This window comes from Camelus ferus, chromosome 7 (assembly GCF_009834535.1).
Source record: "Camelus ferus isolate YT-003-E chromosome 7, BCGSAC_Cfer_1.0, whole genome shotgun sequence".
In the NCBI taxonomy this organism is placed as follows: Eukaryota; Metazoa; Chordata; class Mammalia; order Artiodactyla; family Camelidae; genus Camelus; species Camelus ferus.
Window position 1 is genome coordinate 39,820,333 of NC_045702.1, and position 14,256 is coordinate 39,834,588.

The 14,256-nt window shown below is 37.6% G+C and overlaps 1 protein-coding gene across 1 annotated transcript in view; it reads left to right on the forward strand.

The window, feature by feature from the left end:
* PDE1C (phosphodiesterase 1C) overlaps positions 1–14,256 on the forward strand; it is a 474,248-nt gene that overhangs the window by 365,781 nt on the left and 94,211 nt on the right. The window contains 3 exon segments of the mRNA XM_014561810.2: positions 10,200–10,313; positions 12,134–12,316; positions 13,250–13,316. Of these exon segments, the coding sequence (XP_014417296.2) occupies positions 10,200–10,313; positions 12,134–12,316; positions 13,250–13,316 (364 nt within the window).

Below are 14,256 nucleotides of genomic sequence, written 5' to 3' on the forward strand. Positions count from 1 at the left end.
TATCTTTGAATGAATTTGTATTATTTCTGTTATTATAAAAGAAAAAAATGGGGAGAAAAGGTAATCTTGGAGGTACCTTACTGAAACATACTGTGTTTCTAGCATGATGGAATTCCTGTGATTTGGCTAGGTGAGTGAGCTTTAGCTTTTCTGGATAGTCATCCCAACACGATGCGATTCAGATTGAATAAGGAACTGAATTCAGGGAAGGCAAATGAGGGAGCCATGGGGCTGGGTTGACTCTTCAGATGTAGAGGAACGTGTCTCTGCATGGTTTCAACCTTCCTAAATCTTCCTGTAAACTTTCTCCTCATTTCTGCTCATCTTCCTTTCCTCATTACCACCATTCAAAGATGTTTTTAGTTCTTCTCATTTCTTTGGTCTATTGAAACAGATGTTTTTGAAGTGGCATGTTTATCAGCAGAGAAAAGTGATGGTGATTCTTTCCACATGAATAGCTGCAAATGAAAAATGGCTTCTGGAACTTACCTTTTGGCAGCCTGGCAGGATTTCATCTCCTTCTCCCTCCACAGTCCCCAGCATGGCCTGTGGTAGGTTCTGAATGATCCTCTGAGTTTTCGTTTTCATTCTTGTTATTTCTTTTTTTAGGAAAAACAATGGCCAGAAGAGAGCAGGTTCTTATATTAGTGTCTTCTCCCAATACAGTCTGCCAACCTAGAGTCATACTTTAGAGAGACAATGTTTTCCTTCAGGAATAAAGATTTTCTTGGTATAATGGTGAATCTTGTACTTTTTTTGCACTATTTTTAACAAAATATATGAGTTAAGTGATGGTAAAAACAGGAAAGGGCTAAACTGGTTTTTAAGAAGTATTTCTTTATAAGATCAATAATGACTGTGGAGAGGAACCCCTTTCCAAATCACTGCATTATGTTACTACAGGAATTCCAAAGGAACAAAGTCAATATAATCAACTCTAAATGAATCGACACTTTAACCCTGGGTCAAAATAACTCCCAGAATATCATAAAAACATAAAGCTTCTCTTGGACCAAGAGTGCTTTGTGCCTAGTGTTCACAGCTTGCATGTGTGTGCACACGCACTCACTTACTCTCACACTCACAAACATGCGTCCTGAAAGGAGATTTACTCTGTAAGACAGAAACTAGGAGAAGATCGAATATGCGGGGCTGCTCCATGGCATAGCTTCATGAAAACAAAAGGAATGCAAATATTCGTTAGAAAATCCACAGCAACCAAGAAAGTATGTAGTGATATCCTTGAGTGGATATCCAAAGAATGGGTCCATGCCTATGGAGTGGAACAACTGCATGTAGAATAGGATAATCAGAAAGGAATGTATGTTTGGCTCTTTAATTTTTGCCTTGTAGCAGATTTCTTTGCCTTCTTATGTTGTACTTATATTAATATAAAAGCACATGTGGAGATCCTTACACAAGCCAGCTGGGTGTTGAGAGGAGAGGAATGGTATAGTGAGGTGGCAGAGAGATACAGGCCCGTAGTTATATGCTTTATAATAAGTCTGTTTGAGAATATAAGGTTCTATTAGGTTGTTCTTGTTAATCAAAACCATATTGGGTGTATTTGGTGTTTTCATTTCCAAATAAATTTTAGAATCAGTCTGTCAATTTCCATCAAATGACCTATGGAGAATCTGTTAGGGATTACATTGAATCAATAGATAGATTTAGTAGGTAAAATTCATATTTCTAAAATGCTGAGTTTGTAATTTATGAATATTGACTATCTTTCCCTTTATTTAGGCCATTTAAACTTCTCTCAATATCTTAGTTTTTCTTCTGTGAGGAGTACTTTTTTGCCTGTTGTAAGGTTTATTCTTAGATGCTTTTCATTTTGATGCTTTTGTAGTTAGTGCCATTTTCTAACTGTTTATTGCTATTTATCCAGTGATTTTGCTTAATTCACCTTTTGATTGGAATAATTCATTTGAAAATTATTACAGATATCCTGTCCTGAGTATAATTTCATCTGTAGTGACAGTTCTTTTTTTATTTTCTAGTCCTTATATCTATTATTCCTTCCTTTCTTCTTACTGAACCAGTGAGAAATGATCATATAATCTTGAAGAGAAGCAGTGGTAGTAGGCGTCCTTCATATTATTAGCTCGCTCAACAGGAAAACTTCCCATATTTCAGTATTAAGTATGATGTTTGTTGAGCCTTTCTGTTTTAAAGCTCCACTATCAGATTTAGAAAATTCATTTTCATTCCTTCTTTGCTAAGGTACTTACCATGATAGGTGATTTCTCAAATGCTTTTTCTAATATTTGTATGATGATCAGATGATTTTTCTCTTTTGTTCCTGTTAAAATAGAGGTAACATTTATTCATTGATTTACAGTGTTAAACCAACCTTGCATTTTTGCAAATTTTGCTTGCTGTTTGCTTTCTTTTTTGTTTATCACTGAATTCAATTTGTTAAAATTTTGTTTAGGATTTTTACATCTATGTTCATGAGAGAGACTACCCCGTAATTCTTTTCTTACAATGTTCTTGTTTGGTTTTAGAATCAAGAATATGCTGGTCCCATAAAATGAATCAGAATGCTTCCTCCTTTGCTTTTCTCTGGAAGACTGTGTTATTTAGTCATTGAATTCATTGATAAAGTGGCTAAGCACTGTGGTTTTCTTTGTGGGAAAATAATAAGCTATGGATTCAATTTCTTCAATAGTTATAGAAGTGTTCATACTTTATCTTTTCTTATGTCAGTTTTCATGGAATTTTCCCATCTGATCTAAAATTTTTAAAATTTATCTGTAGGAAAGTATGATATGCTTTCATTACAGATCTGCAGGGTCTGTAGTAGTTTTTTAAATTCTTAATTTTTTGTGTGCCTTCTCTCTTATTTATCAGTCTTGCTTGGCTTTTTATTTTATTAAGCTTTTCAAAGGCACAGCTTTTGGCTTTGTTGAGTATTTCTTTTGTTAAGTTTCTTTTGTCCTTATGTTTTGTTTTTGTATTTATTTTTTGCTATCTTTTACTTTCTTTGGATTAACTTGTTCTTTTTAAAATTTCTTGAGATGGATAATAAAATCACCTATTTTCAGTTTTTTTTTCTTTTTTAATATATTCATTTAAGGCTGTACATTTCCCTCTAAGTACTACTTTACTTGAATGCCACAAGTTTTGATGTATCATATTTCATCAACATTTAAAACCGTTTTCTGATTTAATCTTTTACCATAGTTGTTTAGAAGTATAGTTGTAAATTTCTAAACATTTGTAGTATTTCTAGACTTTGTTTTGTTATTGATTTCAAGCTGAGTTCCACTGTTGTCAAAGAACATTATTTGTATGATTTCAATTATTTGAAATTTGTTCAGACTACCATAGGACCCAGCATATGGTTGGTTTTTAAAACTCTTACATGTACACTTGAAGAAAATGTCTGCAACTGGATATAGTGTTTAGTACATGTTCAATTAGGTCAGTTTTGTTAATAATGTTATTTAAAATCTATAACCTTACTAATTTTTTGTATTAGTTAATAACATAGAGAGGTATATAAAAATATAGATATGAACCTAGGTACCAAAATTTTTTAAGTGAAAAAGTAATTAGAGCCCAATAATTTATTTAATAAATCTATTTGTACATTTGCCTTAAGCATGTGTAATTGGGAACCATAGAAGAATTTACAGAAGGTAAAATTTACAAAGCTGGGCTGTCTTTACTTGTCTTTATTTTTGTTGGTGTTCTTGTTTTTGGTTTGGAAATCACTAAATCAGGAAACCACATACCCCAAACAAGTCCTTTCCCAGAAATTCTTAAAAGCAGCAATCCATGCTACCACCATACTCATGCAACACTCTATCAAAGTGCTATCACATGAGAGATAATATTCATACTGCACTGTTCAGGGTATCAGGCAAGCCTAATTACAACAAAAACATATAGAATTCCCCCCCTCACTAAGTACCTGCACTCCTCTACTCTGTTGCTAGATTGATCTTTCTAAAATGCATATTTTATCACACCACCCCCCTAACCCCACTTAAAAATTCTCCAGGGGCTCCCCATTATCTCTAGGGGAGATTAAATTTTTTTAGCCAAGCCCACCAGGATCTGCCTCCTGCCTCTTCTGATATTTCATATCTTAATATACCCCCTGAGTTCCAGCCACCCATGGAATTCCCTGAATGGATCACTGTCTTCAGGCTGCTCCCTCTGTCCCCAGTCCACCATTTCTTCCATCCCATCTTGCTTGTCCGGTTGACGTCACTATGGCCTTGGTTCAGCTCTGATATCACCGCCTCTAAGGAGGACGTTATTACTTGGAGATTCTTCTCCTTTGTACTTTCTTAGTCCCCTTGTCGGACTTCGGCCATCCAGCTTGCTGTACTTGCACGGTAAGTGCTGACTAGCTGTCTGTCTTCCCTAATTGAGGGAAGGCACTGTGTTTCCCCCCTTTTATTCCTGGAGCCTATCACAGTACCTGCACACGGAAAGCACCCAGTAAATGCTGAAGGAATGTTTCAAGTACAGCAATCTTAGTTAATTATAGACACAAACAGATCTCCAGAAAAATATTCAGATGGCATCATTGGATGACATTAAAGCATAAGCCTGAAATCCCATTTGGAGGTGTTGTTTCAGTTTACTTTCTGTGGCATTTAGGTAAGTGGCAGGAATGGGAGTGACATAGAGGAAACAGGTGTGTGAAAAGTACGTAGAGATGCCTTTGCCTTACAAATACACGGATGTGATGAGCTGAAATGGTAATTTTTTTAATTTAAATGAGTCTTTAGGACTCATGACTCATTGGGACATGTACAGGAAATGCTGTAAAGGATCCAGTTCCCTTTGACATTCTTTCAGACTAAACAAAGCCTGTCTAAGATGGCAGCCATCATTGGCCGTGCTGACATGTTAGGAGCTGCTTATCCATTCTCTAGGGAATAACCTTGGGCAGAATGGACAGATACGAGAAAGTGTGTTTCATGGCTTTTTATTCTAATTTATTTTCTCTTGTGCTTTTCTGATTTCATTCCAGTAGTGTCTAAAGCTCGACGGATGTATGTGCTCTCCAGGCTTAGTGCTGCAGGGTTTCAGGACCTCAGTTGGGTACAGGGAATAGTGCTGAGGCCACTGCAGGGCAGTTTTCTAAGTTATAAAGTTGAGTCAAGAAGTCACTTCCTAATAAAGTCAGCCGTCTTGGTCCTAGAAATTATTTTTGTGGGAAAAAGAGACAACTCTGTATCTTCCATTCCAGCAGCCTTTCAAGTGCCAAAATACAGTGTGCAGGTCCTTTCTCACTTAATTTCTCTCTTCCCACATTTTCCTGCATCCCCAATAATGGCATGGTCTCAAAGTAACTTAGCATTTGTCCAGGACTTGCTCTGGACCTGAGGGCACAAAGCACTGAAGTGATGCAGTGGTTTATCATATACCTCATAGCTAAGAAGCCTAGAGAAAGCAGGGCTCACGTGGAGAAATGAAAGACTCACGTAAAGATGCAAAGGCTCATCCACGATGAAATTATACACTATCTTAACAGAAAGGCATCTTGCCAAAGTTTGAATGAGTAAGCTCTTCCTAAAATGGTGTTGCACTTCTATCCTGGAACTGTTATCTGGCAGCCAACAGTGACAGAAATTGATGGAGTGCTGGAAACTATGAACATTCACTCAGAAGAGAAACTTTATTATTATTGTTGTTGTACGTTTCCTTTCTCCCTCCCTCCAGCCCTCCCTTCCTTTAGGTGCCCAGACCCAGACCTTTTGAGTAGTATTAAAAAGCTAGACTTACAGGCGACAACTTATCATGGAACCTGTCCTTGGGGACATTGGCCTTTTAGGTAAAATGAATTCACATGGAAAAACATCCAGACAGACTTTACTAGGAAAACAAAGGAAGGCATCTGAGCTTTCCTGCTTAACTAATCTCCTAGTTTAACAAAAATATTTTATAATACGGGTATGAAGGACCTTGGCTGTTTTTAGACAACCCTTCTCAAGATGGATTGAGATCTAGGACAAACCTGTAGTATGTTGGAAAATAGGGAAAGGTGCCTCCTTATTCCCAGAAACTTTAGGAAATTTTTCAGTTTTTGAGACGAGTTGGTGACCAGTGGTGAAAGAGCTAATTTCAATCTCTTCTGCCCACAAAGCAGCAGTTTCCCCAAGAGGTAGATGGCAGGTGGTGGGCTGGGGTCAAGGCAGGATGTTCCAAGAAGGATAAAGGGTTGGGCTGGAGTTGAGGTGGTAGACTGAGAGGCCAGTGGAGCAGCACCCACCTGAGGGCTACCCTAGAGCTCAACAATGTTTGAAAATAGGACATCTGGAATTTCCTAGGGTTTGTGTGGCAACTGCATAAAGCAGAAAGCTGGCAGCTTATGTGGACGGGGATGGCTGTAGCTTACATTTGTGCCGGGTGCTGGTCCAGACAGGAATTGGGTATACTGAAAGCTGGTCACTATTTACCTTTTTTTTTTTTTTAAGTTCTTACAGTCTTTCTATTGCCATGTTTTGTTTCTATTTAACTTCTTCTCTCTCAATATGTTCACTTTTATTACATTATGATTTCAGCTTTTATCTTTGCTTCACAGATCCGTTCTCTTGAATTTTATTGACCACAAAGCAGGTGCTCCCTAAAATTTGCTTGTTTCCATCAGTGAACTTTTCTTTTCAAAAGTGAGTCCTTTCTCTGAACTTTGAAGACTATTCTCCACTTTATTGCTGAATCTTTTTGTAGGTTTCTTTTCCCCCGCTGTTTAGTCGACCTTGAATAAAGAGAGGTGAATCTTGCCGTAGGTGTGTTGTCCCAGGTTCCCTTCATGCCTGCCAGGGTGTTGTGGATCTTCTGCTCCTCTCAGAAGCTGGAGAGATGGGAGCAGATGTGAATTTCTAGTACGTCTTATACATCCTGAAGATACTTTATCCTGTGTCACTTCTTCTCTGGGTTTGTTAAAGCCACTGGACTAGGGGTTTGCTTCAGTTTGCAACTTTCTTTTGGGTCAGACTTTTACACTGGATACATGAATGTGGCTGTGCCCAATGTCTGCCCGGCACTGCTGGTGACTACGTCTGGGTGAAGCCCCACACTGCTGATTTTGCACTAATAATGGCACAAAGCCTGGGACTTTCCAGGGGAGATGATGTTCAGTGCTGCTGATCTGAACTGCTTAGTGGGAGTTCATGTGATGCCCTCCTTGGGAGCACAGCTCTTGCTCTGACCTAGGGTCCTGGTTGACGTACTGCAAGATGTTACAAGGCTCTTCACAACTCGATTCCCCCAATATTGTGCTTTCCCGGAGTGAGAATTGTTAATAATAATGGATATAAAGTGATATTCCATATAGTGTTCTTAATAATTCCAATTGTTTTTTGACTGATTATAATTAGTTTTTAGTTCATAAAAATGACACAGGAAGCACTTACACTAGGAAGGGGAGCTTGTCTTAGGGAAAAAAAAAGCCAGTCATTTTCATGTTTAGTTGTCCTTATATAATTAGAATTGTATTTCATTTACCACTTCTTTTTAATCTTTTAAAACTGTTTGTCCATTTCGTTAAGGTTGGCTTTGCTAAATCTAGGTCATGAATCCATTTAACTGGAGACCCATGAATCTATCCTCCTTGAAAGACCACTGTCCCAGAGTATGCTTTTTCGGTTTTGTTTTTATTTTCTGGAAAAGCATATAAAGGATGAAATTTTGAACTGGTCCACACCTTGAGAATGTATTTGTTGGCTTCATATATACTTGGGAATCCTAGTAAATATAGGTATAGATATCTTGAATTATATATCTTGAATTATACCCATATTATTCTCAAAATCTGATAATGTTGTTAAATTGCTTTCTGATATTTGGCATGGTAGAAGTCTATGGCCAGCTTGAATTTTTGTTACTTTGTAAGTACTAGATTTTATTTTCTGAGTGATTTTTATGTTCTTATTTTTATCTTTGGAGATACAAAATTACAACAGCATATGTTGGATGTTTTCTTTTTTCTGGTTTTATTTGATCCCTTTTTATCTGCTTATAAAGGTTTTCCTTCAGTCTAGGAAAACATTTAATTAAAATTACTTCTGTTTATTTTTTAAGGACGCCCTTTTATAGGAAGATAGAATCAATGATTATTACTTCTATTAATCTTATGTTTTCCCTCATCATTTTTTGTGTTTTGTCTTTTCCTCTTAGGTTTAAGAATTGAGATGGGTCCTGTTAGAGATTTATGTCAATTCCTGGTGGAATCTTGGGAAGCCTCAAATGAAGGGAGAAATTTTCTTTAAAAAGTTTAAATTTACCCTCATTTTACTTTGCCAGTTGAGAGTCCAAACAGCCTTTCGGGTAGTTGGGCTCCTGGAGGTGAGAGTCAAAATTAGAGGCAGACTTAGCCAGGAATGTGTTTTGCTAAAGAGCTTCCATTCCTTATTTGGAACAGCTCTGGGCTTGCCTCTGCAGTCGCCCCATTCTTTGGCAGGCTGGCTGTCCACTGTGGGTGAGTGACTGGTAAACTCTTACTTGCCAACTCCCTGTTGTGTGCTGCCTTTGAAACCGGAACACTTTCTAGTGCTGATAATGGGATCCCCAGGCTGACCCTCACCTCCAAGCCTGCAGAGGCCTCTGCTGACTTTCTCTGCATATTTCCCTTTTGCATGTTGGAGATTCACAAGTCAGGTAGCAACTACCCTTAATCTAATTCCTCTGTATTTTATATCATTGATATACCTGCGGATTTCTTTGGTATGGCTGCCCTCTTGGCTACTTTTTAAGGTTGATCCTGAGTTTTTCCTCCTTCTTATTGTTGATCATTTTCATATAGACCTGGAGGGGAGTAGCTTATGCTTTACCAAGAAGTGGGTTGAGCTGTGCTCTCTTATGAATGCTATTTTGAAGGCAGGAAAGTAGGAACAGCCTTAGGAAATAAAGACTTGATAATAACCTTAAGTATCCTGTAGAATGTTTCTCATCTGGTTACTTTTGATAATCAAGGTCACTGAATAACAACAATGACAATAATGATAACAATTGCCTTTTAAAAAAACGAGGTGATGGATGTGTTAACCAGCCTTATTGTGGCAATCATTTTGCAATCTGTCTATGTATCAGATCACCACGTTGTATACCTTAACTTTACATAATGTTATATGTCAATTATATTCAATAAAGTTTGAAAAAAAGTTGTGGGTCACATGGTTGATGTGAGTACATCAATATTAATTTGATTTAATCTATATATCAACCTAGGAAATTTGGTGGTTGTGTTTTCATTTAATAGCTGACACTCTGAGAAGTTAAATAACCTGTCTGGTATTGCACAGGTAATATGTTGAGAAGTAGAATTCAGACTCAAGTTTGTCTTCAAAGTTTCCATTCTTTGCTGGCTGTCAAACAGCCTGAAGAGTTGTCCTATCTCCTGATCTCTGTGGTGTTTACGGTGTTCCCAGTTGCTGGACTTTGATAATCTAGTGGCATTTTATTGCTCTCATATATACTAAGTCCTTCTCTGTGGGGATAATGTTCGTATAAGTAAGAGGAGAACATGTTTTATTGTTTCTCTGATAATGTCTGAAACTCTTGACTAGCAGTGTGGAAGGTCTTGTCCTCAGTACCTTTGTTTATCATCCATCCTCCTTAAAAAAAAAAAGGAAGAAAAGGAAAGAAAACTAGACTATTTACTTGCCCCTAGAGAACTTCTTCCTGCCCAATGAAAGAGTTTACCTTCATGTATTTCTTGTGTAGCTCTATATGGGTATTTTGGTGGTCCAAATCTGCTCACCTGTCTTGGAGCACCCGTGGGCCATGGGACTGGTATTCTCTGTGGTCACAGCTGAAAAAGTACCTTCAACACAGCAGAATCTCAGGCAGTGTTTGGTGATGTTGCTGGTCATGCTTTATTACATCCAATTGGGACCAAAAGGAAAAAACATTAAAATCAGAGGAAGAGGCAAAATTATTGATAACTTAGGAAACCTTAGAAAGATAAAAGGTTGTTAGAAAGTGTTGGGGTGGTCAGTGCCTGGTGGACGAGAACATTTTTGTTCTCGATTCATAGTGGCAAAAGTGTTTGCATTTATTTTATAACTTGCTCCTCTGGGAAATACTGGTCAGTTCTGTTGTTAAATTCGTATTTTCCTTTCAGATATATTGGAATAGAAAAAAATATTTAATGACTGTAAACTTTGTCATTCTAAATTGTAAGATTATTTCTTGTTTCCTCTATTCATTGAATCGTGCCTTTTCCCCACTAGGTTACGGTCTTTGGTCAAACAGTTAGAGAGAGGGGAGGCTTCCGTGGTAGATCTTAAGAAGAACTTGGAATATGCAGCCACAGTGCTTGAATCCGTATACATTGATGAAACCAGGTAAGCTGAAATGACAAGAAGTTAGTGCAATGATGTAAGTGTTCTGTTATTTGGCTTTTCTGAAATGTCCCTCATGGCATGTAGGAGGTAGCATTCAAATGGTTGGGCTTGGAGCTTTAGTTTCCACAAATGAGGTGGATTTAGACATCACATAACCTCCATACCGCCTCATTTATAAAAGGAGCTAATTGAACTGATCCCATGTGCCCATTATGACAATGAAGTGAGATAATGGAGGAGGAGGAAAAGTAATTTTTAAAAATCTTACCAGAATTGTAATCAAATTTAGAGTTCCACTGGAATTATTGTATATTATTCATCTCGGCTTAAAAATTATGTTCATGTTTTAATTCATGATTTCTATCTGTAAGTGGAGGCTCCTGAAGGGATGGAGAAGCATTTGTACTTAAACACCCAGTATTCCTCCCTCAGTACTTAGGTCTGTTACTGACTTTCTTAGCTGACTCCACTTGAATTATCCATAAATATTAAAGCACTTCCAGTTACTAAATGCTTTTGAAAAGTAACAAAATTGCTTTTCTTTTGAAAAAGGTTGAAATGGTAAATATGAAAGGCTTTTCTTCTTTTTTCTAATTCAGTCTGCTCTGTTAATATTTGTGATGTCTTACTTTGCTGTGTCAAATTCCAATTGGAAAGGATTTCCCAGTAATCTAAGAATTGTGTGACTTAGTTTTTGGTGACTTGCTTGGTTCCTAATTTAAGGAAATTTGATATCATGGTTTTCCCAAATTTACATTTTCTCCCCTTCCTTCCTACTGATGTGTCTAAAGAAAAAAAAAAAACACCCTTTTCATAGATACCTGTTTTTACTCATTTTTAGTAGGGCTTAATATAAGTATAAAATACAATTTTTAAAGTTTTATTGTAACTTTTGGCTATTTATGTTCCATTCTAGTCTGACCTAGGAACACATTTGAAAAATCTGCTAAGCATACCTGACGGATGGCTGAAATCACTGTGCTCAAATACAGAACTGCATTATTTTGGAAATTTTGCTTAAATTAGGCATTTAAGTTTCTGTACAATCCTGTCAAACTAGGGAGAATATCAGTTGGTATCACTTGGGTTCATTACTTCAGAGGACTGGGTTGGCGTGATTTGGGCAATACTTTGCAAAGTCTCTATTTTTCTTTTTAATTTATTTTTATTGCAATGTAATTGACATGCAATGTTGTGTAAGTTTAAGGTGTACAATGTGTTGACTTGATATATTTATGTATTACAATATGATTACCACCATAGTGTTAACTAACACCTAGATCACATCACATAATTGTTATTTTTTGGGGTAGAAACAATTACGATCTAGGTTGCTAGCAACTTTGAAGTTTATAATACAGTATTGTTGTCTCTAGCAACGTTTTTAAGTGCCATTATTTTTAAAACAATATAATGCGACGTGACCATCTATGAAATAAACCTCCCTGTGAATGCATTTTTAAATGAAAGGTTTAGTTAGATTCCATTCAGAGTCCACAAGTCTTCTAGGAATAAAGATACTTGATGCTCCTGAGTGCAGTGGGTCTGAGACCCACAGAGCCTGAGACAATGTATATTTGACTTTCTCTGATTCCTTTGGGTTTTTGTCCAGTCTGGTAGAGAAAGCCATCCTGAAGCACAAATGGTGGGCTTTCACGAGCTTTGCAAAAAGGTGCTGGATGTTTTTGGTGACCAATTTATTTTGGTTTCTTCACACCTGTTGTCTGCAGGTGGGGTGGCGAGAAGGAACAACTGCTTTGAACAGAGAGCTCTAACTTCAGAATTAATCTCAGTGTCCTGTTTGTGTTTCTTGGGTTCAGGCGACTCCTGGATACGGAGGATGAACTCAGTGACATTCAGTCAGACGCAGTGCCTTCTGAGGTCAGGGACTGGCTGGCCTCCACCTTCACGCGGCAGATGGGGATGATGCTCAGGAGGAGCGAGGAGAAGCCGCGGTTCAAGAGCATCGTCCACGCAGTGCAGGCTGGGATATTTGTGGAGAGGTAAAGACGGCTGCCTTCCAGTGACCAAAGCAGCAAAAGGAACACTGGTTTCTTATAAATGAAAGTTTTGCTTTGGTATGGTTTTGGTATCTATAAATGCTGAAAATTCTGGGTGGAAACAGATAGTCTTGAATGAGAGATGGCAAAAGCATATCTGTTTTCTCTGTAGCATCATTAGGGCAAGCTTTTGCCTTTGCTCAGAATTCTTTTCAACTAGAGATTTAGTTTGAGTTCAGTCTCTAATTTTAAAAGAAGGACATTATCTTATTCATTATCCTTTGACGTATTTGGTTGGTATCTACATTTGGAACAGATCAGGGACGCTCTGAGAATTGACCCACAGAGGAATTCATGAAGGGGTTTGAGTTCCCTGTGACACTTTCCAATTTTGTTAGTCATTTTGCTGTTTGAAATTAAATTGCCCCCCTTCCCCAGAAATCAATTTATTCTTCCTACAATCCTTATTACACAATTACACATTTTAGAAATGCCAGGGCCGGCTCGAAGTTCACCTGGGACATTTTTCTCTCTAGTTTTTGACAGTTCTAAAGAACAAACTCTTCTAAATGGGTTGCCCATAGGAGTTCTTTATTCAAGTTAAAGGACTGCATTACATACTGTCCACGCTATACTATAATTCACTTCCAGCAGAAGAGGAGACCTATTTTAATAATTTTAATTTCCAATTTGGGACACACAGACTTAATTTTTTTTGTTTCCAATGGTTTACATGTTTGAGATTGCTTTGATTTCATTTGAATTTAACACTTGGGCCACTTGAGAAACTATGAAAAAGGCTGTAAAAGAAATTTTAGGTTCTTTGGGTCATCAGATGACCAGACTTCTCCCTGTCAATACTTGGTATAAGTCTGTGGCTTGCTAATTCTTCTCTATAAGATATAATATTGCATTTTCCCCCTCTTACTTTTCCAGAATGTATAGACGGACATCAAACATGGTTGGACTGAGCTATCCACCAGCTGTTATCGAAGCATTAAAGGTAATACTAATGAAAAGTTCTTACAGTGTGCCTGATACCCTATAAAAAGTACAGTTAAATTTTGTGTTAGAAAATGAGGTTTTCATTTACAGTTCATTTACATTTTTCCCAGTCATTCTTGACTTTTTTCTTTCATTATCTTTTTCTTATCTATTCTAACAGTATCACTATTGTTTCCGTCTTTGTATAGTCTTTTTTTTTTTTAATCGAACTCATTGTGGGTTTTGTTTTCTGTTCCCTTGGAGTGTTGTGGAAAAATGTGTTACAGCTCAGTGTTATAGCTCAGTGTTACAGCTCAGTTGTGATAGCAACCTGGATCCGGGCGAGAGACCAAGCAGCACTCGGAGAGTTGGAGAACTCAGGTTTATTAAGCCAGCGGGCCCAGAGGAGTTAACTTCCAAGATCTGGACCCCATCTGTAGGTTTACACAGGCCTTTATAGGCTGCCAGCTTACACTTTGCAACATGATATGCAAATAAAGTATAACAAAAGTTGACCAACTAGGAACAAGCTTTGTAGAAATAGACCAATCAGGAGGGAGAGAAATAACCAATCAGGAGTGAGGGAAATAACCAATCAGGAGTGAGCTCAGGGAACCAATAGAATTTTAGGAGTAAGCAAGCCTTTTCAGAGGCAAAAAGTGAGATAGAGCCCCCAGGTCAAGGAACCAGATGGTGCTGGCAGGAGAGTAGTGGCCCTGCCGTGGGGGTCCCGCCGGTCTTTTTATGGGGCTTCCCGCCTCAGGAGTAGTTTAGTGATCTGTACAGTGATCTGGCATTATGAGAATCTGACTTTAGCCATAGGAGATCAAATTTATTCTGGTTATAAATATTCAATAATAAGAGGATCTTTGGTGATCATAATTCTGCCATTATTTGCTTATATACTCTATGTCCATCTTGTAGATGAAGAAACTAAGACTCAGTGAGACTAAAAAAAA